The sequence below is a fragment of the Macaca thibetana genome, chromosome 13 (assembly GCF_024542745.1).
Source record: "Macaca thibetana thibetana isolate TM-01 chromosome 13, ASM2454274v1, whole genome shotgun sequence".
Classification (NCBI taxonomy): domain Eukaryota; kingdom Metazoa; phylum Chordata; class Mammalia; order Primates; family Cercopithecidae; genus Macaca; species Macaca thibetana.
In genome coordinates, this window is record NC_065590.1 from 15,364,975 (window position 1) to 15,388,642 (window position 23,668).

A 23,668-nucleotide genomic window follows, 5' to 3' on the forward strand; every position below is an offset into this window, starting at 1 on the left:
AAATCTTTCTCAAAGCCACTCTGAAGGTGTGAGTGGTTTTAAGGTGCTGGCAGTTGTTTTCTGTAGGGAAGTTGTACTCCAACAGCAGCAGTAACATCAGTGCCAGCGCCAGCTTTAAGGCACTAGTAATTTTCTGCAGGGCAGTAGCTCTCAGACTTTCAAGATGCATCACGACAACCTGGAAGGCTTGTTAAAGCAGCCCCCAGAGCCTCAGCCCCCTGAGTTTCTGATGCAGGAGGTCTCTGGTGGGGCCTGGGAATCTGTATTCCTAACACTTCTAGGAGCTGATGTTGCTGACGTTTGAGGACCAGACTTGGAGAACCACTTCTCCCAGATTTGAAGGACATCCCAGCCCTGACAAGGAGAAGTCATGACAAGCCCAACAGAGAGGCTTGTGCACTTGGTTCCACCTGAAGTGGACACAGTGCAGATCCAAAGCCAGCAATGGTGTAACTACAACAAAACCAAAACATCAAAGGTAACTGCAGCAGCAGCAGTGGAGCAGTGACAGCAGCCTCCCCCTACTGTGCCAGGCGCCCTTACACACCTGGTCCCATTTGTCCTCTCTGCCACTTTACCAGTGAGGCTCAGTATTCATGCATCCACCTGCACTAGAGCTGGGGCTCAGACTGAGGTCTCCTGACTCTTTCCTGAGAAGAGGAGGTGACGGGAGCCTTAAGCCTGAGTCAAGCAGACAGATGTTATAGTACCTTTAAATCTCCACATCTGTCACTGACTACCTGTGTCACCTGGGGCAGGGAATCTCCACTGTCCATCTCGGTTTCCACGCCTGAACAGTGGTAATGTTAACAGTTTCCTACCGGGGTGTTGTGGTGTTCAAATGGCAGCATGAGAGGAAGGTTCAGTCTCCGAAAGCACCGCCCTGAGCCCTTAGTGGTGTGGGTGTCCCTGCACCCCCGCTGGCCACGTGGCTGTTTGTCATCAGTGTTGGGAGGGGGTCTGTGTCTCCAGTCTCTTGACTATGATCAGAAGAGGCACCCGGAAGGTTCCCAGGCACAAACTCTTCCTTGCCCTGTGCCTCTTAGCAGGTGAGCATCACCTGCCCCTCCCCGGGCTCATCTTTCCCAGAGTTCTCTCCTGATGGGATTTGCTTCCGAAAAGGAAAGACTTCAGCCCCATCCAGCACCCTTAGGTGTCCCCAGTCTACAATTCTCCCAGCCTCTAAGAGGGCCCAATGGCGCCATCCCCCATCCCCACCCTCGCACCTCAGCCACCGCCATCACCTCACCCTGGGGCCTTACTTGTGTGAACAAAATTCATGGAGGGGAGGCTTGGGCCTGGTTCCAGGGGGCTTCCAGCCGGGTCTGCAGTCAGACACAGTGAGGTTAGCATATGCAATTGGGATTTTCCAAGGATTTAGGGGTATCAAGGACCATGTAATTCCCTCTTCTGTGTATGTGCTGAGAAATACTACAGCAGCATGATAGTAATGACATTAAATCATAGCTTCCCTCTTCAAAAACATAGAATAGAGATGAACTGGCTCAGGGGTTCGGCCTCTGGCATGCTACAGGCCTCTCCCTTCACACCTCAGTAGACAGTCATTGGGTCAAAAGCCTCCTCCTATTGTCCCCCAAGGGCAGCACCCAACTGCGTTCCTCATGGAGTACTCAGATGCCCTGTGCCTGGGTCATTTTTTCAACCCAGCTTCAGAGAGTCGCTTCTCATCAGAGGTTTCTCTTCCACTTGGGAAGGTTGGGAGGGAAGAGATGCATTTTGAAGGATATGCAACCATCCAGTTGGCAAACAGGATGCTAAAGCCCCAAATCTGTAGGTGAGGACGATCCTTTTATCTACCACCTTATGTGCCTGGACACTGAAGCAAAGCTTCCTTTTCCCTTCCAGAATTTCTCTTGTCTAGTTATTTGTCCAGGGAAGTTTGAAAGCTCACTGACTGTGCATGGTCCGCAGGAAACAGCTGGGTCTGTGCACAGCACCTAGCAAAGTCCTGCTCTAGGAATTACACTTTGGCCCTGAGGTGGATTTCTACAAGAACCTTACCTTCTGAGTAGCACTGAGGTTCATCTTTTTCTGAGTAGCACTGGGGTTCATCTTTTTCCCAGTCTTCAGAGCCCGTTTTCACTCCTGAGTTCTCCCCCACAAAGGACATTTTCAACGTTGAGTTATTACTCATCAGAAAATGGAATGAAGTCCAAGGCCTAAGGAGATAGAAAGGGGACCAGTTATGGCATCTTCTGACCCCAGGACACCTTGCTGGATGTCCCTGGTGCTGAACATACCACTGGCCTTGCTCTCTAGTTAGAAATGCTTGCTGCAACCAGAAAGGCCCCAAGGGGCCAGACCATGCTTTCCTGCCTGTCACTCCTTCAAAGCAGAATTTTCCGAACTGTGAGTCACAGTGCTAACACACAGGGTGCAGTAGCATTTTTGTGGATCTTGGCATTTTATAAAAATAAAATAAAATAAGTTAAAAGTGCATTGCTCTAGTCTTGGGGCTGGCACACTATGGTCCTTGGCCAAATCTAGTCCCTGACTGTTTTTTTAAATAAAGTTTTATTGAAGCACAGCCATGCTCTTGTTTACATATTGTCTGTGGCTGCTCTGAGGCTACAATAGCATGGTTTAGTAGTTGAGAGATCATCTGGCCAGCAAAGCCTAAAGTACTTACCGTCTGACACCTTCTATAAAAGTTTGCTGAGTCTCTGCAGTAGCCTAATCTTTGCCTAACAAAAAGCAGTTGCTCTGCAACCTCTTTTCATGAAAACCTAAGCCACTAAAGGTCCCAGGAGGCCCAATCCCTAATATCTTAGGATAGGATTGACTCACATGACTTGCTTCATTGGGAGGGGTTGGAGGAGATATATTTATATATACAAATTCTGCACACCCTATCTCAGTTGACAAAGAGCTTTCCACAACATCAGCCCAGGCCAACATAGGACAGAAGTAGAGCAAAAATTGGTATTCCCATCTTACAGATAAAAAATCTGAAGTTAAGTGACTTGTTCAGGATCATATGACTTCTAAGATTGCAGAGATAGGCAGTTTGTGTACAAACCCAATCCTTTGAGAATGGTTTAGGAGCAAGACAAAGGGAACAAAATTGTTCATGCAAAAAAAAAAAAAAAAATGACAAGGAAGGGCTTCAGGACTCAACAATAAGGACGGTGAGCAGGAGCAGGTGGGTAGAGCTGATGCGTCTTCAGGACTCAACAATAAGGACGGTGAGCAGGAGCAGGTGGGCAGAGCTGATGCGTCTTCAGGACTCAACAATAAGGACGGTGAGCAGGAGCAACTGGGTAGAGCTGATGCATCTTCAGGACTCAACAATAAGGACGGTGAGCAGGAGCAGGTGGGCAGAGCTGATGCGTCTTTAAGGACAGGGATATCTGCTATTTGATTTTAACCTGTTTGTGGTTTGACAGTATCCCTGAATACATGAAGCACAACTGCCTTTGTCATGTTGGGGTAAATCAAAGGACACAAAACATTGGAGGCACTTGACTGAGAATGTGGCAGCCGGAACATCAGAGCAAGAGATGTCTGACAGAAATGCAGGTATCCAAAGACATAAAGACACTGTGGTGCTGCTCAAGGACAGAAGGATGCTTACAGGCTGGAGGACCTGGGGTCATTCCTGGGAGGTACTCATGAAATTAAGATATTATCTGTATTAAGATAAATGCAGGGAGCTTTCACGGAACTCCCTAAAGAAGCAGTGCATCTGGCCATCTGAAATCCATCTCTTTGCACTCAAAATCTGTTCCCAAGGACCAATATTTTCTAGACTCTGAAGTCAGTCTCCTGAGCCTTCAGAGAAGGAACTAGCAGCATTTCCAGGGTTTGCGGGTTTCCTAAGCTAGTGTCTGCCTGGCCCTCCAGCAATGCCCTACTTGTTGGCGGAAGCCCTCCTGGGAGAGAGCAGGCTGCTACTGGGGCTGAGAGCAAGGTGTTCTGGGCAGGTCTCCAAGATCATATTTAGAAATTCAGATGTGCTTCCGGTGGAGATAAAAAGCAACGGTCGAGATGGCCAGATGCTACTCTACTTCCCCATCCATGCCTGTTGGTCTTGAAAGCGAGCACAGGAGGACCACCTACCTGGGCCAGGGATCCTCGTGGTCTGTGGCTCTGTCTTGGACTCCTGGAGCTCTGTTTGCCTTCAGTTCTCAGGATCCTTTACCTGAAGGAGCTAGGTCTGGAACTCATGTGAGTGGCTATGCAAATACAACACAGTATTCCTTTAGCCAATAATAAATAGCATCCTCGGTTATCAGTCATCACTCATTTCCTGCTATTTTCCATGCCAAGGGTATAAACAAATTCCTGTGGGGGTAGTGCCACTCTGCTAAGGACTGTGCCACACCCATTCAACACATTTCAAGGCACTTGTGATAGATCAGGTGGCTTCCGGTCCAGTCCAATAACAGAGGTATAGAAAACAGAGGAGAGTGAAGAAAAGAGGGTACACAGGGTTTAGATCAGCCAATGAGCCTGGGAGGTTCAAGGAAGCCCTTGTTCTCATGATGGTTCTTTGCCCCAATCCCAGAGTTCATGCAAGTGGAGTCCCCATGTCCCAGAGAAAAATGTTCTCCTTTCATGTCCCCTTCCAGGTACACTCCGGGATGCACTGACAGTGCCCTATATCTCTTCTGTGTCCCCTCTTCTTCAAAGGTGACATGCAAAGGAACCTTCCTTGATCAAGCCCTCCAAGGACTAGCTTCCTTCTATAGCCCCTTAGCTATTTACCTGCATTTCCTTGCATTTTTCCATTGTATTTGCCCTTGTCAGTTACTATGTATGGCTATGTTTTACAACGCCACACACAGCTGGTCAGTATGAAGGGAAATCCACGTAACCAATTAAGGTAATAGCTTCTGGACCACCAGCAGCAGCATGTCAATAACACAGGAACAACAGGCCAGCACAATAGTCAACCACCATGCTCTCACTGTGCCAGGTCTGGGCTCGGCCCATTTATTTCTTTTTCTCCAGCCAAATCCTTTGATGACCCTGGGGGTAAATACCATCCTTCCTGTTTTACAGACAAAAGGCAGCGCAGTTTAAAGAGGATGTACAATTTACCCAAGATCACATCCTTAGTTACGGGAAAAACTATAACACAGGGCTTTCTGAGCATGCTGCAGCCTGATCTCTTAAACTTCACCGAAGACTGTGGTCTCATCTTGTAGCCTTTCTTCACACACGCATTTATGTAACATACAAATACAAGAACGTGTCTGACAAATTATTTTGCAAGGTACATTTCCCACCTAATGTATCTTGACTTTTCTACTCAATATGATATCTCAAACATCATTCCATTTCATCAATAGTTCTCTACAATAGGATATCTAATTACTGCAAGGTATTCCACTATTTGTCTAAAGACCTGGAAAAATGTTATTCCCTTGATGGCTAGAATAAAAATCCCTGATTTGTCGGTTAAATTCCCAGTAAGGAGACACATAGCTTTAGAGAACTTCTTGATAAACCTCTTGGGATGGGATGAGATTGTGAAGGAAAAGAGGAAGTAAACATTTTAAAAAGTCAAAACAAACACTAACTTATCTTCTAAGAAGGTGGTTGGGGTAACTATGGGCACTTCTGTGGTACTGACTTCTGGAATGAATGAGGATGTGAGTGTAGGGGCAGCAGGTCCTTGCTCTCAGGACAGGGGAAGATGGAGATGCGGGGAGGGTGCCATGTTGTGGTAGTTGCAATAGAGACTTGTAGAGATTCAGCCGAGTGGTTCCGGAAAGGAAGGGAAATGAAAGAGAAGAGTTTGTCTGTAATAGGGGTTGCTACATAGTGTAGTATGGAGTATTCATAAACCTTTGCCTTTATTATCCCATATAAAACCTCAGTAAGTTCGATTATCTGTACCAATACTGATATACAAGGGACACTGTTTGTTTGTAGGAGGTTGAAGCTCGAGAGAATAAGGGGCAGCTAACTTGTATGTCACATATGGACAGATCATAGTTTAACTAATCCTCAATTTTGAACATTTGAGTTATTTTCACTTTTACGCTATTATATGTATGAGATATATATCTATATACACATATATGCATACATAATTCTGCGCTTAATATGCTTGTCCAAATCTTTGCATATATCGTTGATTACTCCACTAGGATAAATTCCTACATGTGTAAATGCTAGGCCAAAGGACATACATATTTTATTTTATATACTTTTAAAAATTTTCTATCTTACAGTGATTTTTAAGGACTCCAATTTATTGGAAAAAAAAATTCACTTTTCTAACTACTCACTGCAGAGGCAATCACCATTCAGACTTTTGACAGGTAGCTGAGTTCCCGTGTGTATGTTTCTGTGGTATGTGTGTGTTTGGGGAGATGCATGATGCATGTATGCTTTGTGTGTGTATGTTTTGTGCATATGTATTTTCATGTCATGTATAGGGTTGAGAGGTGAGGCCAGATGGACTTCCTGGGTCTAGTGGGGACTTGGGAAACTTTTCTGTCTTACAAGAGGATTGTAAAATGCACCAATCAGCAGGATTCTAAAAGTAGCCAATCACAGGGAGGATTGAAAAAAGGGCACTCTGATAGGATGGAAACAGAACATGGACGGGGCCAATAAGTGAGTAAAAGCTGGCCTCCCCAGCCAGCAGCAGCAACCCGCTGGGGTCCCCTTCCAGGTTGTGGAAGCTTCCTCCTTTTGCTCTTCACAGTAAACCTTGCTACTGCTCACTCTTTGGGTCCGTGCCATCGTCAAGAGCTGTAACACTCACTGCAAAGGTCTGCGGCTTCTTTCTTGAAGTCAGAGAGACCACGAACCCACTGGCAGGATCTATCTCTGAACACAGGTTTGTGGGCATGTTTGGTGTGTGTTGTGTGTATATATTTTGTGTGTGTGTTATGTGTTGTATGTGTGGTGGGTATGAATGATTTTATGATTTTGTGTGTGTGTTATGTGTGTGTTGGGCGGGGAGAAAGGCCTTTGGTTCCTTTGTATCCACAGCACGAGACAGGGCTCAGCATGACTAGACATTTGCAATTGATTTATTTACATGAAAGGTATCCCCTTTTGCACTTTAGGCCGAAAAAAAAAACGGTGCAGTAGAGCGATCCTCCTCCATTTGAACCAGCCTCCTGCATTCAAGGTGGCGGATGTGCTGAGACACATCCAGGAGTTGTTTTAAGAGGATTACCAGATGGCTCTGGAATCCCATCCATTCCCAAGGATACTCTTTTGATATTTCTGAACAGATTAGACCCCACTGAGAGATTCCACCTTTAAAGAAATTCAAGGGGCCACTTGCCAGCAAAGCCAGGTAAGCTGACACGAGGAGACGGACAGCACATGCTGCGAGGCATTCCCTTCATCAGACACAGCGCCTGCCCAGCGTGGGAAGCCAGCGTCCTGGTCACTTTGTGGGGCCAACGCTGCTGCTCCTTGGGTGACACTGCAAACAGCATGTGTCCCCAGGTCACTGGCCATCCTCTCTGATACCAGACATTTTGGCATTTGGGACCCTCACCTGAAGCTTCTGGCAGCTCTGGGGGAGGGGGGCCTGTTCCCCCATGCACAAGTTATTTCAATAATTTACACCCATTTTTTTGTTGTTATTTGGGCCATAGGTGTGAGTTTTAACAGAGACGAGGGAAAACTCTCAAGAGAATGTTCCAGATTCCTGGGAATCCTATGAGCCCTCCTCCACGTGACTAGGACTGCATTTTTAAAGCCTTCATTTGTGCAAAGGTCTTTGTGCTGACATAGTAATAACCCATTCCAGGGGCTTGGGCCATGGCCTCCTGTCTCGGCAGCATTTCTGGGTTAAGGGGCAGCCAGTGATTGTCCTCGATGCTTGGGGCACTACAGGGTGGGAGGTGGAGGATCACAGGTGAGTCAGACAGGGAGCCTGCTCCTGGGGAGCTCACAGTGATGTAGGGTGGTGAGACAAGGACACCAATACCTGTAGGCAGGTACCACTGACGAGTGCAGAGCGCTGCAGCACCAGAGAGGAAGCCAGCCTGTGCAGAGGAGGCTGAGGAGGGCTGCAGGGAGGAGGTGGCAGGAGAGCCGGTGTTACAGGAGGAGTCCTTCCCTCTGTCTGGGCATGAGAAGACCAGGAAGAGATTCCGCAATGAGAAACCCAGGCAGAGGCCGTGTGCTTATGGCATGGGGGGAGAATGGCACCTTAGAATTATTCTCTACATTAGAATTGCCTACCACAGATACCCATATTATAGCTTCACATAGTATGTGGTTACTGTGTTACCATATTGTTTTATTTGCTATTTTCCAGCCACCCACCCACCCCTGACAGTCACTGGCCCAGCACAGGGCCTTCCACCTTCCATCAAACAAATGCCTGAGCTTCTGACTGAGGGCTAAATCACCTGCTAGTTGGGAAGGGTCCCTGTTATAATCCCTGTCTAGGCAGGCCTGGTCCAGATGAACTCCTAGGAGTTCCCAGTGGCCCTGGGAAATCCCCTGGCCACTGTTACGGCTGGTCCCGCCAGCTGGAAGAGGTTCTTCTAGGGCCAGATGCAAGCTCTGTGGCTGCTCCAAGGAGGCTCTGCAGCACTAGCTCAGCCTGTACCATGCTGGGCTCCTGGGGACTTTCTGCCTTCATCTCTTCCTTCTTCACTCCTCCATTATTGCACCCTTGGCCCAGCCCGTGAGGAATTTGTCCCATCCTAGGTATTTCTGATGACATGATGTCCCCAGTCAGAAGGTGCAGAAAAGATGTTTAATAATAACAACAATAATAAACGCTTTGTTATTTTCAATGGTCAGGCATCTTACTAAATGCTGTTCATTTAATAATATTTTTAATTCTCAAAAACCCCTATTAGGTGGGCTGTATTACAATCCTCACATCACGCATGAGAAGTCTGAGGTTTGGAAGGATTTTAAAGGTTGCTCTACGTCCCACACTAATAAGTGAGAGAGCTCAGATTTCTACCCATGTCTGTCTAACTCCAAAGCCCGACTTCTGAATCTCTCAGCAGTTTCTACTGTGACAAAGACGAAGGACAAATCCAACACTTTCCAGGGCTAAAGGCGAGTGGCTCAGGAAATAGTTTTTCTAGTGTTCTAGCTGAATGTCTGTCACTCACATTCAACCCAGAGTGGAAGGGAACCCTGGGAGTCTGGTAAAACTGCTCGGTCTTCACACAAAGGGAGGAGAAAATTGTCCTTTTTTGCTTCCCACATTGTTTCCTTGGCCCAAAGGCTAGGAAGCCATGTCATTGGCACGTACTGGGGAGAGGATCTGTATGCATGTGGCTCTGTCTCTTCCCCTCTGACTGTGGGGCTGGGCATCCTGAGGACGAGTGTGTCACCTCCTGCCACTCCTTTCCTCCTGGAGGTACTCAGCACCAACTCAGATTCTATTCTCTGGAGGTCTCCACACAAGTATGGGCTAGGAATTCTCAGAATGACCCTATGCTGTGAGACTGAAACTCCCTCTCGGACAACTAATCCCACAACCTGGCTTCAGTGGAGTGAGTAATAGGGAACTCACCTGGGTATAGATCCGTGACATATTGTACAGTCCAATGTTCAAAGAATTGAAGCATTATTTGATAAGCACCAATTTGATTCCTGCCTCCTGCTTCCTGCAGCCTGCATTGTCATCAGATGCTGTCATTTCTTATGATTTGTCCCGGCATGTATAGCAGCAGGGATAGAAAGGCTAATTCTCCCCTTTAGGACTAACCATGCTCAAGGGGTTGGGTAATGCTGGGGAAACTGATCCAGCTGCAGATGCTCAATGGACACATTCAGTCTGATGCCCAGAGCAGAGTCCAAGGGAGTACGGCAATGCATTGTCTTGGTAAGTATTCAGTTGGGGGAAGTGGGAGGGGTCCCACACGGGTATGAGCAAATCCCATTAGGTGGGAGGAGCGCAACGAGGAATCTGGGTAGGCGCTGGATGCTCCAGATAAGCATAGTCAGTATCTACAAGGCCCATGAACAACGACCAGGGGCCCGGTCACAGGAATGAGGATTGGAAGATTAGCAACTTTTAAGGGGCCAAGATATTAGACAGTAAGCAGGACACAGCCCAGAACAAGAAACAGTAGGGAAGTGGAAGAAATTATGTGATTTCATGTTTACTGTCAGAAGCTATGGAAGTCAGTAAAGACATGGTTGCAATCCCCATCATTAGCGCTCTGATTAACATCTTCTGAATGTCAGTCCACTCGTTTTAAGATTGCGTTTTCCCACAATGTCTGTACCTAAATGTTTGGCGTGTTTTCTACAGTTGTTAGATTTGGTGTTCTGTATCTATTCATGAGGATCCTATTGATTAAAATGTATTGGTCCTATTGATTAAATGTTTGCTCTCCTTACTGCTCTCTTTTTATTTTTTCGGTCATCTTAGTCTATCAATAATATAAGAGGTACATTAAGATCCCCCATGTAATGTAGATTTATTATTTTGATCTCAATTTTGGTATTATATATTTTTGAAGCCATGTTATTCGTGAGCCCTGTGATAATCCTCACTTCATGGATGAGAAATCTGAGGTTTGGAAGATTTAGAAATTATCTATATGTCTTACACTAATAAGTGAGAAAGCTCAAATTTGCACCCAAGGCCGGGCGTAGTGGCTCACGCCTGTAATCCCAGCACTTTGGGAGGCCGAGGCGGGTGGATCACGAGGTCAGGAGAGCGAGACCACCCTGGCTAACATAGTGAAACCCTGTGTCTACGAAAAATACAAAAAAAAATTAAGCAGGTGTGGTTGCGGGTGCCTGTAGTCCCAGCTACTCAGTAGGCTGAGGCAGGAGAATGGCATGAACCCGGGAGGCGGAGCTTGCAGTATGCCGAGATCACACCACTGCACTCCAGCCTGGGGAACAAAGCGCGAGACTCCGTCTCAAAAAAAAAAAAAAAATTTGCACCCAAGTCTGACTAATTCCAGAGCCAATTCCAATTTAGAATTGTTATATCTCCCTGATGAACTGAAGCTTTTATCTTTAAGGAGACACCCTCTTTATCTCTACCAATGCTTATTGCACATTTTCAGATACAGCTGCTTTTTTTAAATTAGTTTTTGTGTGGTATATCTCTTCCCATCCTTTTTCTTTCGACCTTCTCCATTCTTACATTTTAGATGTGCCTTTTTTTTTTTTTTTTTTTTGAGAGAGAGCGTCTCTCTCTTGCCCAGGCTGGAGTGCAATGGCACGATCTCAGTTCACTGCAACCTCTGCCTCCCAGGTTCAAGCAATTCCCCTGCCTCAGCCTCTCAAGTAGCTGGGATTACAGGCGCCCACCATCAAGCCTAGCTAATTTGTTGTATTTTTAGTAGAGATGGGGTTTTGCCACGTTGGCCAAGCTGGTCTCGAACTCTTGACCTCAGATGATCCACCCGCCTCAGCCTCCCAAAGTGTTGGTATTACAGGCGTGAGCCACCACGCCCAGCCAATTTTGGCTGTATCTCAAAAACAGCATAGGTTCTATTTGCTTTCCTTGTTCAGCTTTATAATATAAATCATTGACATCAAACATCTAAAACACCATGGATTGTAACACACAGCCATATTTTATGTATGAATTAAAAAGAGAAACACCACCAATTAGGTCCTGAGACACTCACCTTAACAATATCTCTGTGATGTGCATAAATCAATCACATCAGTTTCTCTGAACCTCAAAATTTCTTTCATCAATTCTCGAGATATGGCAGTTTCTCTGGTTTTACATTCCCAGAAGCAAAGAAAAAGTACACAGCTTCTTCAAGTCATGAGTAGCTTCTTTTTTATAGCTCTTGATGTTTGCAAAAAGGAATGGAATTCCTTCACTAATATTAAATTTTCATCCTGCTGTTCTATTTCTATGACAAGGCAGAGGGCATCTTTTTGAAGACATTTTAAACAGCAGTTAAACTCAAAACATGTGATGACAATGACACACAAAACTCAACTTATAACCAAATGAAGAATTCCAACCAAGTTGACACAAGCTGACTGACAGAGCTTGTAATACACACAGCTTGGCATATGCCTCCCCATTTCGGAGATGTAAAAATATGAATAAATGTTTGCCCTTAAATCAATGCAACAGAGCATTTGGACTGAAAATCTACGACTGTTATAGTGTTTTCTATTCATTATTCTCATTCTGTTTCTTCTCCCCCTTCTTGCTTTCTTTTGGTTTGAATATTTTCTATCGTTTCATTTTTCTTCCTACTAGTCTGAAACTTATGCATTTATTTTCTCTTTTTTACACTTACCTAAAATTACTCTGTAATCCATGGATCCTTAATTTATTTAAAAAACTAATGTTAATGAGTAGCTTTATTTTCCTCCCATCTAATTTAACGCCCACAGAACACCTTCACTTACCTCAATCCTCTCCCACCTTATATGCTCTTAATGTCATATATGTTAATTCCACACATTTTAAAATTTTCTAAAATAACACTATTTTATAGCATGAGCATTCATTTACATTTTTGCACATATTTAGAACTTTCTTTGCTCTTCATTTCTTCTTCTATTTATGACCTCACCTCTGGGATCATTTTCCCTCTACTTGAAGTACATATTTCAGAACCACACTACTCAGTACGGCAGCCACTAGCCATATGTAGCTATTGAAGTTTAAACTAAGTAAAATCGAGTAATATTCAAAACTCAGTTCCTCCATCTCACTAGTCACATTTCAAGTGCTTAGCAGCCACATGTGACTAATGACTACTGTACAGCAAATATATAGGACATTTCCATCATGGCAGAGAGCTCTACAGATAGTGTTCATCCAGAGTTTCTGTTCCAGGACCAAACAGGGCTGGGCTGCTGTTTCTCGTGGCCCAATAACGAGATGCAGATGAGCTGGGGAGGAAGAGAGTTTTTATTTCTGCAACCAGTTACAGGGAGATGGCCTGGAAATTATCACCAGACCAACTCAAAATTATGACATTTCCCAGAGCTTATGTATCTTCTAAGCTATATGTCTGTGTAAGTGTGCATTCATCTAAAGACATAAGTGATTAACCTCTTTTAGTCTATAACTAAGGTCTGAGTCCTGAAGACCTGCCTCTGGATCCTCAATAAATTTACTTAATCTAAATGGGTCCAGGTGCCGGGGTGATTACCCTTATCTTGTCCTCTGCTAAATCATGGAGGTTTGGGGAGTTCCTTCAGACACCAGTAAACATGTTTGTGGAGGTCTGGGGAGTTTCTTCATCCCCACAATAAAACTTGTTTAATACTAAATGGGTCTTGTTAAGAATTCCTTCGTGATTTTGTCATATTTTAAGTCCCAGAAAAGGCCTAGGCAAAACTCTTGATGGGCTTTTATTACCTTCCAACCTTTGTGTAAGGGCACTGGCTTTTAATATTTAACTTAACCACTTAGTACTGAAACAGTTGTTGTGGAGGTCTGCATTAGTGAGGCCTGGCCTGCCACATTTCCTTTTCTGAAGATATTATGGTAGTGATCACCTTTGTGAAAGGAAAATAAATCTTGGGGCCCCAAAATCACTAAGCCAAAGAAAAAAGTCAAGCTGGGAAGTGCGTTAAGCAAATCTGCCTCCCATTTCATTCCTAAATAACAGCTACAAGGATAAAAAAGCTGCATACCTCCCTCACAATATTGCTCACTAGGAAATTCCTTGTGGACCCCCAGATCTTTACCCTAAAAGAGTTCTGTTGAATTTCACTCTGACAATGTAAATTGATAACTTGTCCTCACAGGTACAGGACAAAGGACAGAACTCAAAGTCATCCCTCTTTGCAACTGAGACAAATGCATATCTGATTGCTTCCTCCACTCTATGTTTGTTTTATCTTAGATAAAAATGCAGATTCACTGAGCTAGAGGAATGCACAAGTGACTATTCGTCTACCCGCCTCTCATATGTAAACTGCTGACCAAAGATTCAAAAGAAGGCAACCATTCGCCTCTTATCTACCCACACCTTTTATTTTATTACTTTTTTAATTTTAATTTTATTTCTTTTTGAGATGGAGTCTCGCTCTGTCATCCAGGTTGGAGTGCAGTGGCTCGATCTCGGCTCACTGCACGCTCCGCCTCCCAGGTTCATGCCATTCTCCTGTCTCAGCCCCCTGAGTAGCTGGGACTACAGGCGCCCGCCACCACGCCCAGCTAATTTTTTATATTTTTAGTAGAGACGGGGTTTCACCGTGTTAGCCAGGATGGTCTCGATCTCCTGACCTTGTGATCCGCCAGTCTCGGCCTCCCAAAGGGCTGGGATTACAGGCATGAGCCACCGCGCCCAGCCCCCACACCTTCTAAAAATTTATTCATCTTTCTCCAGTATCTGCCCTTTCCCGCTTAAGTATTGAAGCCCTCAAAATCACTTTTGGAGAAAGGCACAGACCTGTCTCCTGAGCATGCACGCCTAACCTTGGCAAAATAAATTTCTAAATTGATTGAGATCTATCTCAGATACTTTTTGGTTTACACCTTCTATTTGTGTTTGGCCAAAAATATTCTTCTTTCATTTTCATTCTTGAATTTCCAAGTTCATTGTTACTTGAAAGAAGCTTCAGTTTGTTCTCTGCCCAAGTTACTCCTACAAGTCACACTGTCCTGCCATTCACTTCAAGGAATTATCTAGTCTCTGTCAAAAAGCAATCTGAGAAGCTCAAGTGGAATTTTTATTTTTTTCCTAGAGAAACAGTGTTGTCAAATGGAGTATAGGTAAGTAAAATGCTAATATTACACCTAGAAATATAAAAGGAACTAAGTGGGCTTTTGTGAGTGAGACCGGGAAGCCAATCATCATAAATTACATTATTTCTGTTGGAAAATGCATCTTAAGTTCCAAACTCACTCACAAATAAGCTTTTGGAAACTGAAGGGAGCCCCTGGCCTTAGTCCTCTAAGAGGGACCTACAAATATAGCAGGTAGAAAGAAGAAACTAGTATTAGGTTAGTGCAAAAGTAATTGTGGTTTTTGGCAATTACTTGTGGGCAATCCGCCCGCCTCAGCCTCCCAAAGTGCTAGTATTACAGGTGTGAGCCAGCCTGCACAGCCTGTTGCATTTTTTAAATCCTAGGATGAAATGTATACACACTGTAACAAAATAATCTAACTGTGTTAAAAATGTATAAAATAACCTCATAAAGGGAATGAGTGAGAAAGGTATGGACCTAAAGTGACTTTGGACATGAGCAAAGTCTGTAAAACTAAAGGCAAAAAGTACTGTACACAAGCTCTGTACTCTAGTTGATAAAGTTGCTTCCCATCAATTCGAGTTTACAGTTTTGAAACCATTGTACCTGTATACTGGAATCAAACAACTGAGGAAATAGATGGTGGGTGGTAGGAGCCAGGTTTCTCACTGTTAGAGTAAGAGTTTACAGACAAGCGTGGGGGGTAAAGCTAGAAGGATTTGTGTGATAATGGATTAGAACTGGAGACATCAGTATGAACTCATGTTTAGTTTAACATAGAGACAGATGGCTACAGATAGAAATATTTATAGCTCTATCTCTATACTACTTGGTATATACACATATATTTCCCTGATCAATCAACTGGGACAGCCTAGAAGCAATGACACCCCAGTAACAGTGAGCATACCTAGGGCCCAGATCTCAATTTCCAGTATTATTCTCCAGTAAAAGTGACCAGGGACCTTAGAAAAATGGCTGATTTTAGGGATGGGGAAGAAAAGATACAAGATGAGCCTAGAGCATCCTGTAGTGCCAGAAAATAAGATAGTACTTTAAAAAATGCAATGATAGGATATGTCAAAGGAACACAGGAGCCAACAGAAAGAGCTACCAATGGCCAAAGCTGAAACAATTTGCTGGAAAAAAAAAAAAAAACATAAATGTAGCATTGTATTATAACCTACATTATAAAATAAATACCCACAAATCCATACTGATGCAAATAAATGTTTGAATAAATAAATGGTGAGACAAGATCTCCCTGCAGAAGAATTAAGCAAATTTTAAGGTTTTGTTTTTGTTTTCTTGAGGCAGTGTCCTGCTTTGTCACCCAGGCTGGAATGAAGTGGTGCAATCAAGGTTCACTGCAGCCTTGACCTCCCATGCTCAAGTGATCTTTCCACCTCAGCTTCTTGAGTAAGTAGGACTACAGGCATGCACTACCATGCCCAGCATTTTTTTTTTTTTCAGAGACGGGGTCTCACTATGTTGCCCAGGCCAGTTTTGAAATCCTGAGCTTAAGTGATCTTCCCACCTTGGCCTCCCAAAGTGATAAGATTACAGGTGTGAGCCACTGTAGCCAGCCAAAACAAAGTGGTGGGGGGGCGGGAAAGCAAGGTTCCTTATTCCTCTTCTCTCATTTACCCATGAGTTGTGGTCAGCCTAAAATCCACCGAGGTAGAATTGGGAGATGGGAGAGTCATGAGCTCTTCTCAGTATTTCAAAAAGTCAGGAAAAATTACATAGTTAGCCACAGTAAGGCCTTCTCTTCATATTGGCTTGCATATAGGGGATAAATAAATAAAGCCTTCTCAGTTAATGTAGGATCAGGTCTCTTTGCTTTTAGGTGGACTTACCTCAAGTCTGTGCTGTGATCTGATGATCTTGTACTGAGCAGATATCACAACTGACCACTGCATGTTTGCAACACATGGTTTAAAAAATAATTCTTGCACAGTAAATACAGTTTGCTTATAAAATCTGTAAAAATTTACAGTGGTGCCAGTTAGAATGGCAATCATAAAAAAGTCAGGAAACAATAGGTGCTGGAGAGGATGTGGAGAAATAGGAACACTTTTACACTGTTGGTGGGACTGTAAACTAGTTCAACCATTGTGGAAGACAGTGTGGCCATTCCTCAAGGATCTAGAACTAGAAATGCCATTCGACCTGGCTATCCCATTACTGGGTATATACCCAAAGGATTATAAATCATGCTGCTATAAAGACACATGCACACGTATGTTTATTGCGGCACTATTCACAATAGCAAAGACTTGGAACCAACCCAAATGTCCATCAATGATAGACTGGATTAAGAAAATGTGGCACATATACACCATGGAATACTATGCAGCCATAAAAAAGGGTGAGTTCATGTCCTTTGTAGGGACATGGATGAAGCTGGAAACCATCATTCTGAGCAACCTATCGCAAGGACAGAAAACCAAACCCCACATGTTCTCATTCATAGGTGGGAGTTGAACAATGAGAATACTTGGACACAGGGTGGGAAACATTACGCACAAGGGCCTGTCATGGGTGGAGGGAGGGGGGAGGGATAGCATTAGGAGATATACCTAATGTAAATGACGAGTTAATGGGTGCAGCACACCAACATGGCACATGTATACGTAGGTAACAAGCCTGCATGTTATGCACATGTATCCTAGAACTTAAAGTATAATTTAAAAAAAAAAGAAAAAATGTACTGTGGTGTTGGAGGGATGAAAGCATAACTAAAGAGGTTCTCAATAGTGCAAAGACTGGGAACACCGATGTAGCAGAGAACTGGTTTTGAATTCTGGCTCCATCACTTCTTGCTCTGTGAATTAGCTTACCTTAACTTTTCTGATCCAGATTCCTCCTGTTATAAAGTGAGATAATATCAGCCTCCCTGGGCAGTTGTGAGAATCAGGGGTATAGCAAATAGCATAGCACCTGAATGCATAGTGGATTGTCCTCCATGCAGGTGAAGTTCTGATGAGGATGACGGTGGGGATGATGATGATGATGATGGTGATCATTATAATGGTGATGCTGATGATGGTGATGGTGATACTAACAATGATAATGAAGATGATATGATGACGATGATGATGATGATGATAATGGTGATAGTGACAGTGACAATGATGATGGTTATGGTGATGATGACAATGAAGACTTCTCATCCACAGCGATTCTGGCTTAACTGGTTTGCGGTAAGGTCGGGCATCAGTACTATTTTAAAGCTTCCCAGATGACTCTAATGTACAATCTGGGTTGACAACCACTGTCCCAGTCCAGCAGAACTCAAACTCTTTGATCTCAGGACCGCTTTAAACTCTTAAAAATTATTGAGGACCCCAAAGAACTTTGTTTTAAACACAAAAACATATACATACCCCTTTCATTAGCCATTAGATTAATGACATTATCACATTATGTAGCCCCTAAAAAATTCCACTGGACACTAGTAAAAAAAAAAAATGACAGAGCAGCCTGGCCAACATGACAAAACCCCATCTCTACTAAAAAATACATAAACTAGCCAGGCATGAGAGTGCACAGCTGTAATCAGCTACTCAGGAGGCTGAGGCATGAGAATTGCTTGGACCCTGGAGGCAGAGGTTGCAGTGAGCCGAGATTGCACCACTGCACACGAGCATGGATGACAGAGCAAGACTCTGTCTCAAAAAAAAAAAAAAAAAGGCCGGGCGCGGTGGCTCACGCCTGTAATCCCAGCTCTCAGGGAGGCAGAGGCGGGAGGATAGCTTGAGCCCAGGAGTTCGAGACCTGCCTGGGTAATATAGCGAGACCCCGTTCTCCACAAAAAGGAAAAAAAAAAAAAAAAAAAAAGACAAAAAAAAAAAAAAAAAAAAAATAAGCGCAACTCCCCTTAAAAAAAAAAAAAAAAAAAATGAGAGTGGGGGAAAAAAACCAAATAATGTCTTGTGCTGTTCTGAAAATCATTTTGGTTTCATGGACATCCTGATGCTACCCTAGACTAGTTTTCTACACCACAGTATTGCCCCCTGTGCCCCTCTTCCCCCAACACTGCATACACACCCACAGACTGTCAGTCTCCCTCACTCACATCTCTGCCACACCTAGAGGAGGAGTGATACCATTGGCTTTCAGGCAATAGAAAACAGTCAAATCCCACATAGCCTGATACTAAATGATCATTAGAAAGGGGCCAGACCAAAGGTTGCCACGGTTCTTGGTGCTTGAAATAAAACATTATAGATTTGCAAGATAAATGAATAGAATAAACAGGACTGTAAGATCTGCATGGGCAAATGAACCCTCAGGTCCTTCGTAAACAGATGAGATGCTGAGCAAAACTAATCACTTGACCAATCACACATCACCTTGATGACTGACAATGACAAGGCACCCTTGGCTGACCTAATTGAGTATCAAGGGTCCAAACTGGCGGCCATTGGGAGAGATTAGTTCCACATAGAAGTTCACTTGTCCCACACAATGTTATTTCAAAATATAAACTAGTTCCCAACATTAAAATCAGGACATTTCATGTAAAAACCTGGATTTCTGGCTTTTCTTGAAACAGAAGAAAATCTGGCAATACTCATGCTTTGTTTCCTCACTGGGATGAAGCGGAGTGGTAAGTGCTGCCTTCAGATGGCCCTTGGGTCTCCTTTCTTACCACAGCCTACTTCTCTCAGTTGCATTATATTTAGTATTACATATGCACGGAGATAACGTTATCACTTTTGTTTAAGAAGTTAATGGATCTTAAAGGCCACTCCTTTTCTTTAAGCCATATCAGTAAGGTTAGATTCACTTCATTTATTTAGAAGTCAGTCTTACTGTAACCTCTACTATCCAGAACTTACTCTGGGATCTGAAAAGCCATGAAGCCAGGAAACCAAGAGAGTAGGCACAATGTCCATGAAATTTCTTCTGAATAAAGGCATTGCACTTGGCTAATTCTATTTTATACGCAATCCTAAAATGTTTTATCAGATTTTTCAAGTCAAAGAGGAAAATAATTAGACACAGGAAAAAACAAACTCCCAGCTTGTAAACATAAGGGGGAATCCCCCACCTCAGCCCACCTCTCCCTCCCCCAAAACACCATAACTCAGTGCAAGGAATTTTTTAAATCAAGATTAAAGACCAAATATTCCTCTATGACAAGGAACAAGGATGTCTGCTTTCACCAATGCTATTTGACATAGTGCTAGAAGTTCTAGCCACTGCAATAAGGCAAAAATTAAAATATATATATATAGATAGATTGAAAAGGAAGAAATAAAACTGCCTGTTTGCAGACAACATGACTGTTTATATAGAAAACTCAAGGAATCTACAAGAAAAATGTAAAAACCTCCTAGAACTAATAAGTGAGTTCAATAATGTTACAAGATACACACACAAAAATTCCTTGCTTTTCTACACACTGAAAATGAACTAGTGGAATAAAAAACACGAAATAATTTACAATTGTTACCAAGAAAGTGAAATGCTTAAGCATAAATTCAACAAAACATATACAGAATCTTTAGGATGAAAAGTTTTAAAAATTAATGACAGAAATTAAAGAAGGCCTAATGCTTTGAGAGAGATGCTTATGCTCATAGATTAGAAGAATCAACTGAATAAAGACATCAGTTCTTTTTAAATTAATGTATAGGCATAATGCAATTCTTGCCAAAATCTTCATAAGGCTTTCTGTAGACATAGACAAAGTTATTTTAAAATTTACATGTAAAGGCCCTAGAATATCCAAAAATTTTTTGAAAAAGAATAAAGTAGGAAAAATACTTTTCCTAATGCGAAGGCTTACTATATAACTGCAATAATCAAGACAAAGTGGCATTGGTGGAGGAACTGATGTATTTTTTAAAAGTAACATGATAAAGAGCCCAGAAATAGACCCCCACAAATATGTCCAATTAATTTCTGACAAAGGCAGTTCAATGGAGGAAGGATACCCTTTTCAATAAAAGGGAACTGGAGTAATTAAACATGTATAGTTTAAAAAAAAAACCTAAACCTAAACATCAACCTATATAATAACAATTAATTAACAATGGATCATGGACTCCAATGTAAAACATGAAACTCTGAACTTCTAGAAAAAAATTTGGAGAAGATCTTTGGTACCTATGACATGACACAGTTCTTAGTCTTAACACTAAAAGTGTGAACTATAAGAGAAAAAATTAATAATTTGAACTTTATGAAAATCAAAATATTTGCTCTCCAAAAGACCCTGTTAAGAGGATGAAAACTAAATTACAGACTGAGAGAAAATATCTGTAAATCACATATCTGACAATGGACTTGTATATAGAATATCTAAAGAATGCTCAAAACTCAACATTAAAAAAAACTAATTAGAAAATGAGTGAACATTTTACCAAAGGGAACTTATAGATTAGCAAATAAAACACTTGAAAAGATGCTCAGCAACACTAGCCATTAGAAAAATGCAAATTAAAACCACAATAATGTATCACTACACACATGTAAGAATGGCTAAAATAAAAAAATAGTGATAACACCAATTGTTAGCAAAGATGTAGAAAAACACTCATACATTGCTGGTGGAAATGTAAAATGGCATAGCCACTGTGGAAAATTATTGGGCAGTTCCTTTTAAAACTAAAAATCAATCTACCACACAACCCAACAATTTCATTACTGGGCATATATCCCAGAGAAATGAAGATTTATGATCACACAAACATCTGTACACAAATGTTTTACGGTCACTTTATTCATAATAGCCAAAACCTGGAAACTATCCAAATGTCCTTCAATGGGCAAAGCATTAAACAAACTGTGGTATATCCATACCATGGAATACTGCTCAGCAATAATAAGGAAAGAATTACTGCTCCACACAAGTTGGATTAAACTCAAGGAAATTGTGCTGAGTGAAAAACTAAAAAGCCAGTCTCAAAAGACACAGACTTCATGATTCCATTTATATAACATTACTTAGCATAATTAATTATAGAGATGGAGAACAGAATAGTGGTTGCCAGGGATTAGAGATGGTGGAGGCGGTGAGGTGGGCTTAGGGTTTGGGGATGAAGAGGATACAGCTGTATAGCAAGAGAGAGCCTTGTGATGAGGGCACAGTTAAGTATTGTGATTGTGGTGGTTACATGAAGCTACACACGTAATAAAATTGCATAGAGCTACATACACAAATGAGTGGAAATGTAACTGGCAAAATCTGAGTAAGCTATCTGGACATTACCTGTGTTAATTTCCCAGTTTTGATAGTGTACTATAATAATGCAAGATGTTAACATTGGAAGAAGCTGGCTGAAGGGGGCTCAGGAACTCTCTGGACATTTCTTTGTACCTTCCTGTGAATCCAAAATTATTACAAAATAAGACATTTTCTAAAGGTTAAATCATTTTAATTTTAAAATGTCCCTGTTGCTGCTGAAACTCACATCTCCATATACTGATCAAGAACAGCACTAATGGTCCCTGGCCTCCAGGAATTCATGATTCCTACTGACATTTCTTTGAAACCTTGGCCAAGTCACTTCTCTTCTCTGGTTCTCAATTTTTCATCTTCAAAATGAAGATTGAATGACAATTAAAATCTCTTGCAATTCTTGAGATGAAGGGTCCTGAAGGAACTGAAGAGGATGCCATGTAATATAAATAGGGGTTTTACTCCATCAACCAGGCAAGACAGAGGACAGACACCAAGACATGGCAACCGAGGACGCTATGTGTAAACAAAGACCATTTAGACATATGCTCTGGGCTTTGCGGCCCAACTGGTGAGACCAGTTGGTGGGGTATGAAGGAAACGGGGGCTTCCAGGAACCATGTTGAGTGGAGATAAACAGGGAGGAATGCGGAAGACATGGGGGCAGTGCCAGTCTCAGCCCGAGCCAGCTACACCCACACATGGTTATGAAAGACTGATAGGCTGCAAGGTGAACGCTGCCCTGCCCTCTCCAGTCCCCACCAGCCAGTAGGATTGGGAGTGGTCTCAACTGGCCTCAGCTGAGACCCAGGCACCGGCATACACAGGGCATCTCGTCCAGTCCCATGGCTTCAAACTGCCTATTAACTAATGCCTTCTACATTTGCCTCTTTAGTCCTTACCTTTCCCATGGAATTGAGACTTGTCTAACTGCCAACTTGACACTGTCACTTAGCATCTCTTCTTCAAATGGCCAAAGCCAACTTTCACCTCTCTGCTCCCTGCTTCCTTTCTAGTTTTCCTTCTCAGGAGCCATCCATCTTTCCACAGTCCATTAACCAGTCCTGTTGCCCCCACCTCCAAGACATATTTCAAATCTGCTCACTTCCCTCCTTGCCCTCTGCTACCACCCAGCTCCAAGCCACCATCTCTTCTCCTGTGGACCTAACAGAGTCCCCTGCCTCAACCCTGCCCAGAATAAAATGGCCCTTCTACAGTGTCAATTAGATCTTGTCATTCCCCAGCCTAAACCTCTCATTGGTCCCCATCTTAGTTAAAATTCCTTGCCCTGGTTGACAAGGCCCCATCTACTCCTCTGACCTCACGCTGTCCACTCTCAGTCTTGAACTCACCCTGCTGCATGCACAGGGCTTCCCCAGGTTCCTTCTTAGATTCCTCCGATAGCTCAGGAACTTTGCACGTGCTATGGCCTCTGCCCGGCTCCTCCCCAGATCTTCTCATGCCTAGCTGCTTCTCATCAGCACCCCTCAGAGACTTTCCCTGCCCCACCTCTACAGGTTCCACACCTGCCTCCCTCCGCCAATCACGTAACAGTGTCTTCACAGAGCGAGTCACCATCCCAGCATTTCCCCCAACTTATTTTTTGTGACTGGTCTGTTGCCTGTCTCCACCAGGAGAACATAAGCTGCATGTGAACAGGAGCCTTGTCTATCTTGTCACCCCAGTGGCTGTGACATAACCTGATATACATTAGATGATCAGTAATATGTGTTTGATGAATGAAATGCTGGTAGTCCCACTGTGTTTCCTTGTCCATGTAAATATGTCTGTCGTGGTTTCCTAAGAACCTACAGCTCTTCTACCGTGACTCCTGTTCTACGGTCCTGATTTGCTGGACT

The 23,668-nt window shown here is 43.1% G+C and overlaps 1 protein-coding gene across 6 annotated transcripts in view; it reads right to left on the minus strand.

The window, feature by feature from the left end:
- Window positions 1–23,668, minus strand: part of IL37 (interleukin 37) — a 164,504-nt gene that overhangs the window by 3,812 nt on the left and 137,024 nt on the right. For 5 of the 6 annotated variants that reach the window (XM_050752968.1, XM_050752964.1, XM_050752965.1 and 2 more), the window contains 4 exons: window positions 7,928–8,065; window positions 4,081–4,196; window positions 2,051–2,180; window positions 1,263–1,326 (listed from right to left, as the gene is read on the minus strand). In XM_050752968.1, coding sequence (XP_050608925.1) covers window positions 1,263–1,326; window positions 2,051–2,155 — 169 coding nt within the window. In that variant the 5' untranslated portion in view covers window positions 2,156–2,180; window positions 4,081–4,196; window positions 7,928–8,065. Of the gene's footprint in view, window positions 1–1,262; window positions 1,327–2,050; window positions 2,181–4,080; window positions 4,197–4,728; window positions 4,851–7,927; window positions 8,066–23,668 lie in introns of those variants that run through there. The other variant, XM_050752971.1, reaches the window with a different exon arrangement.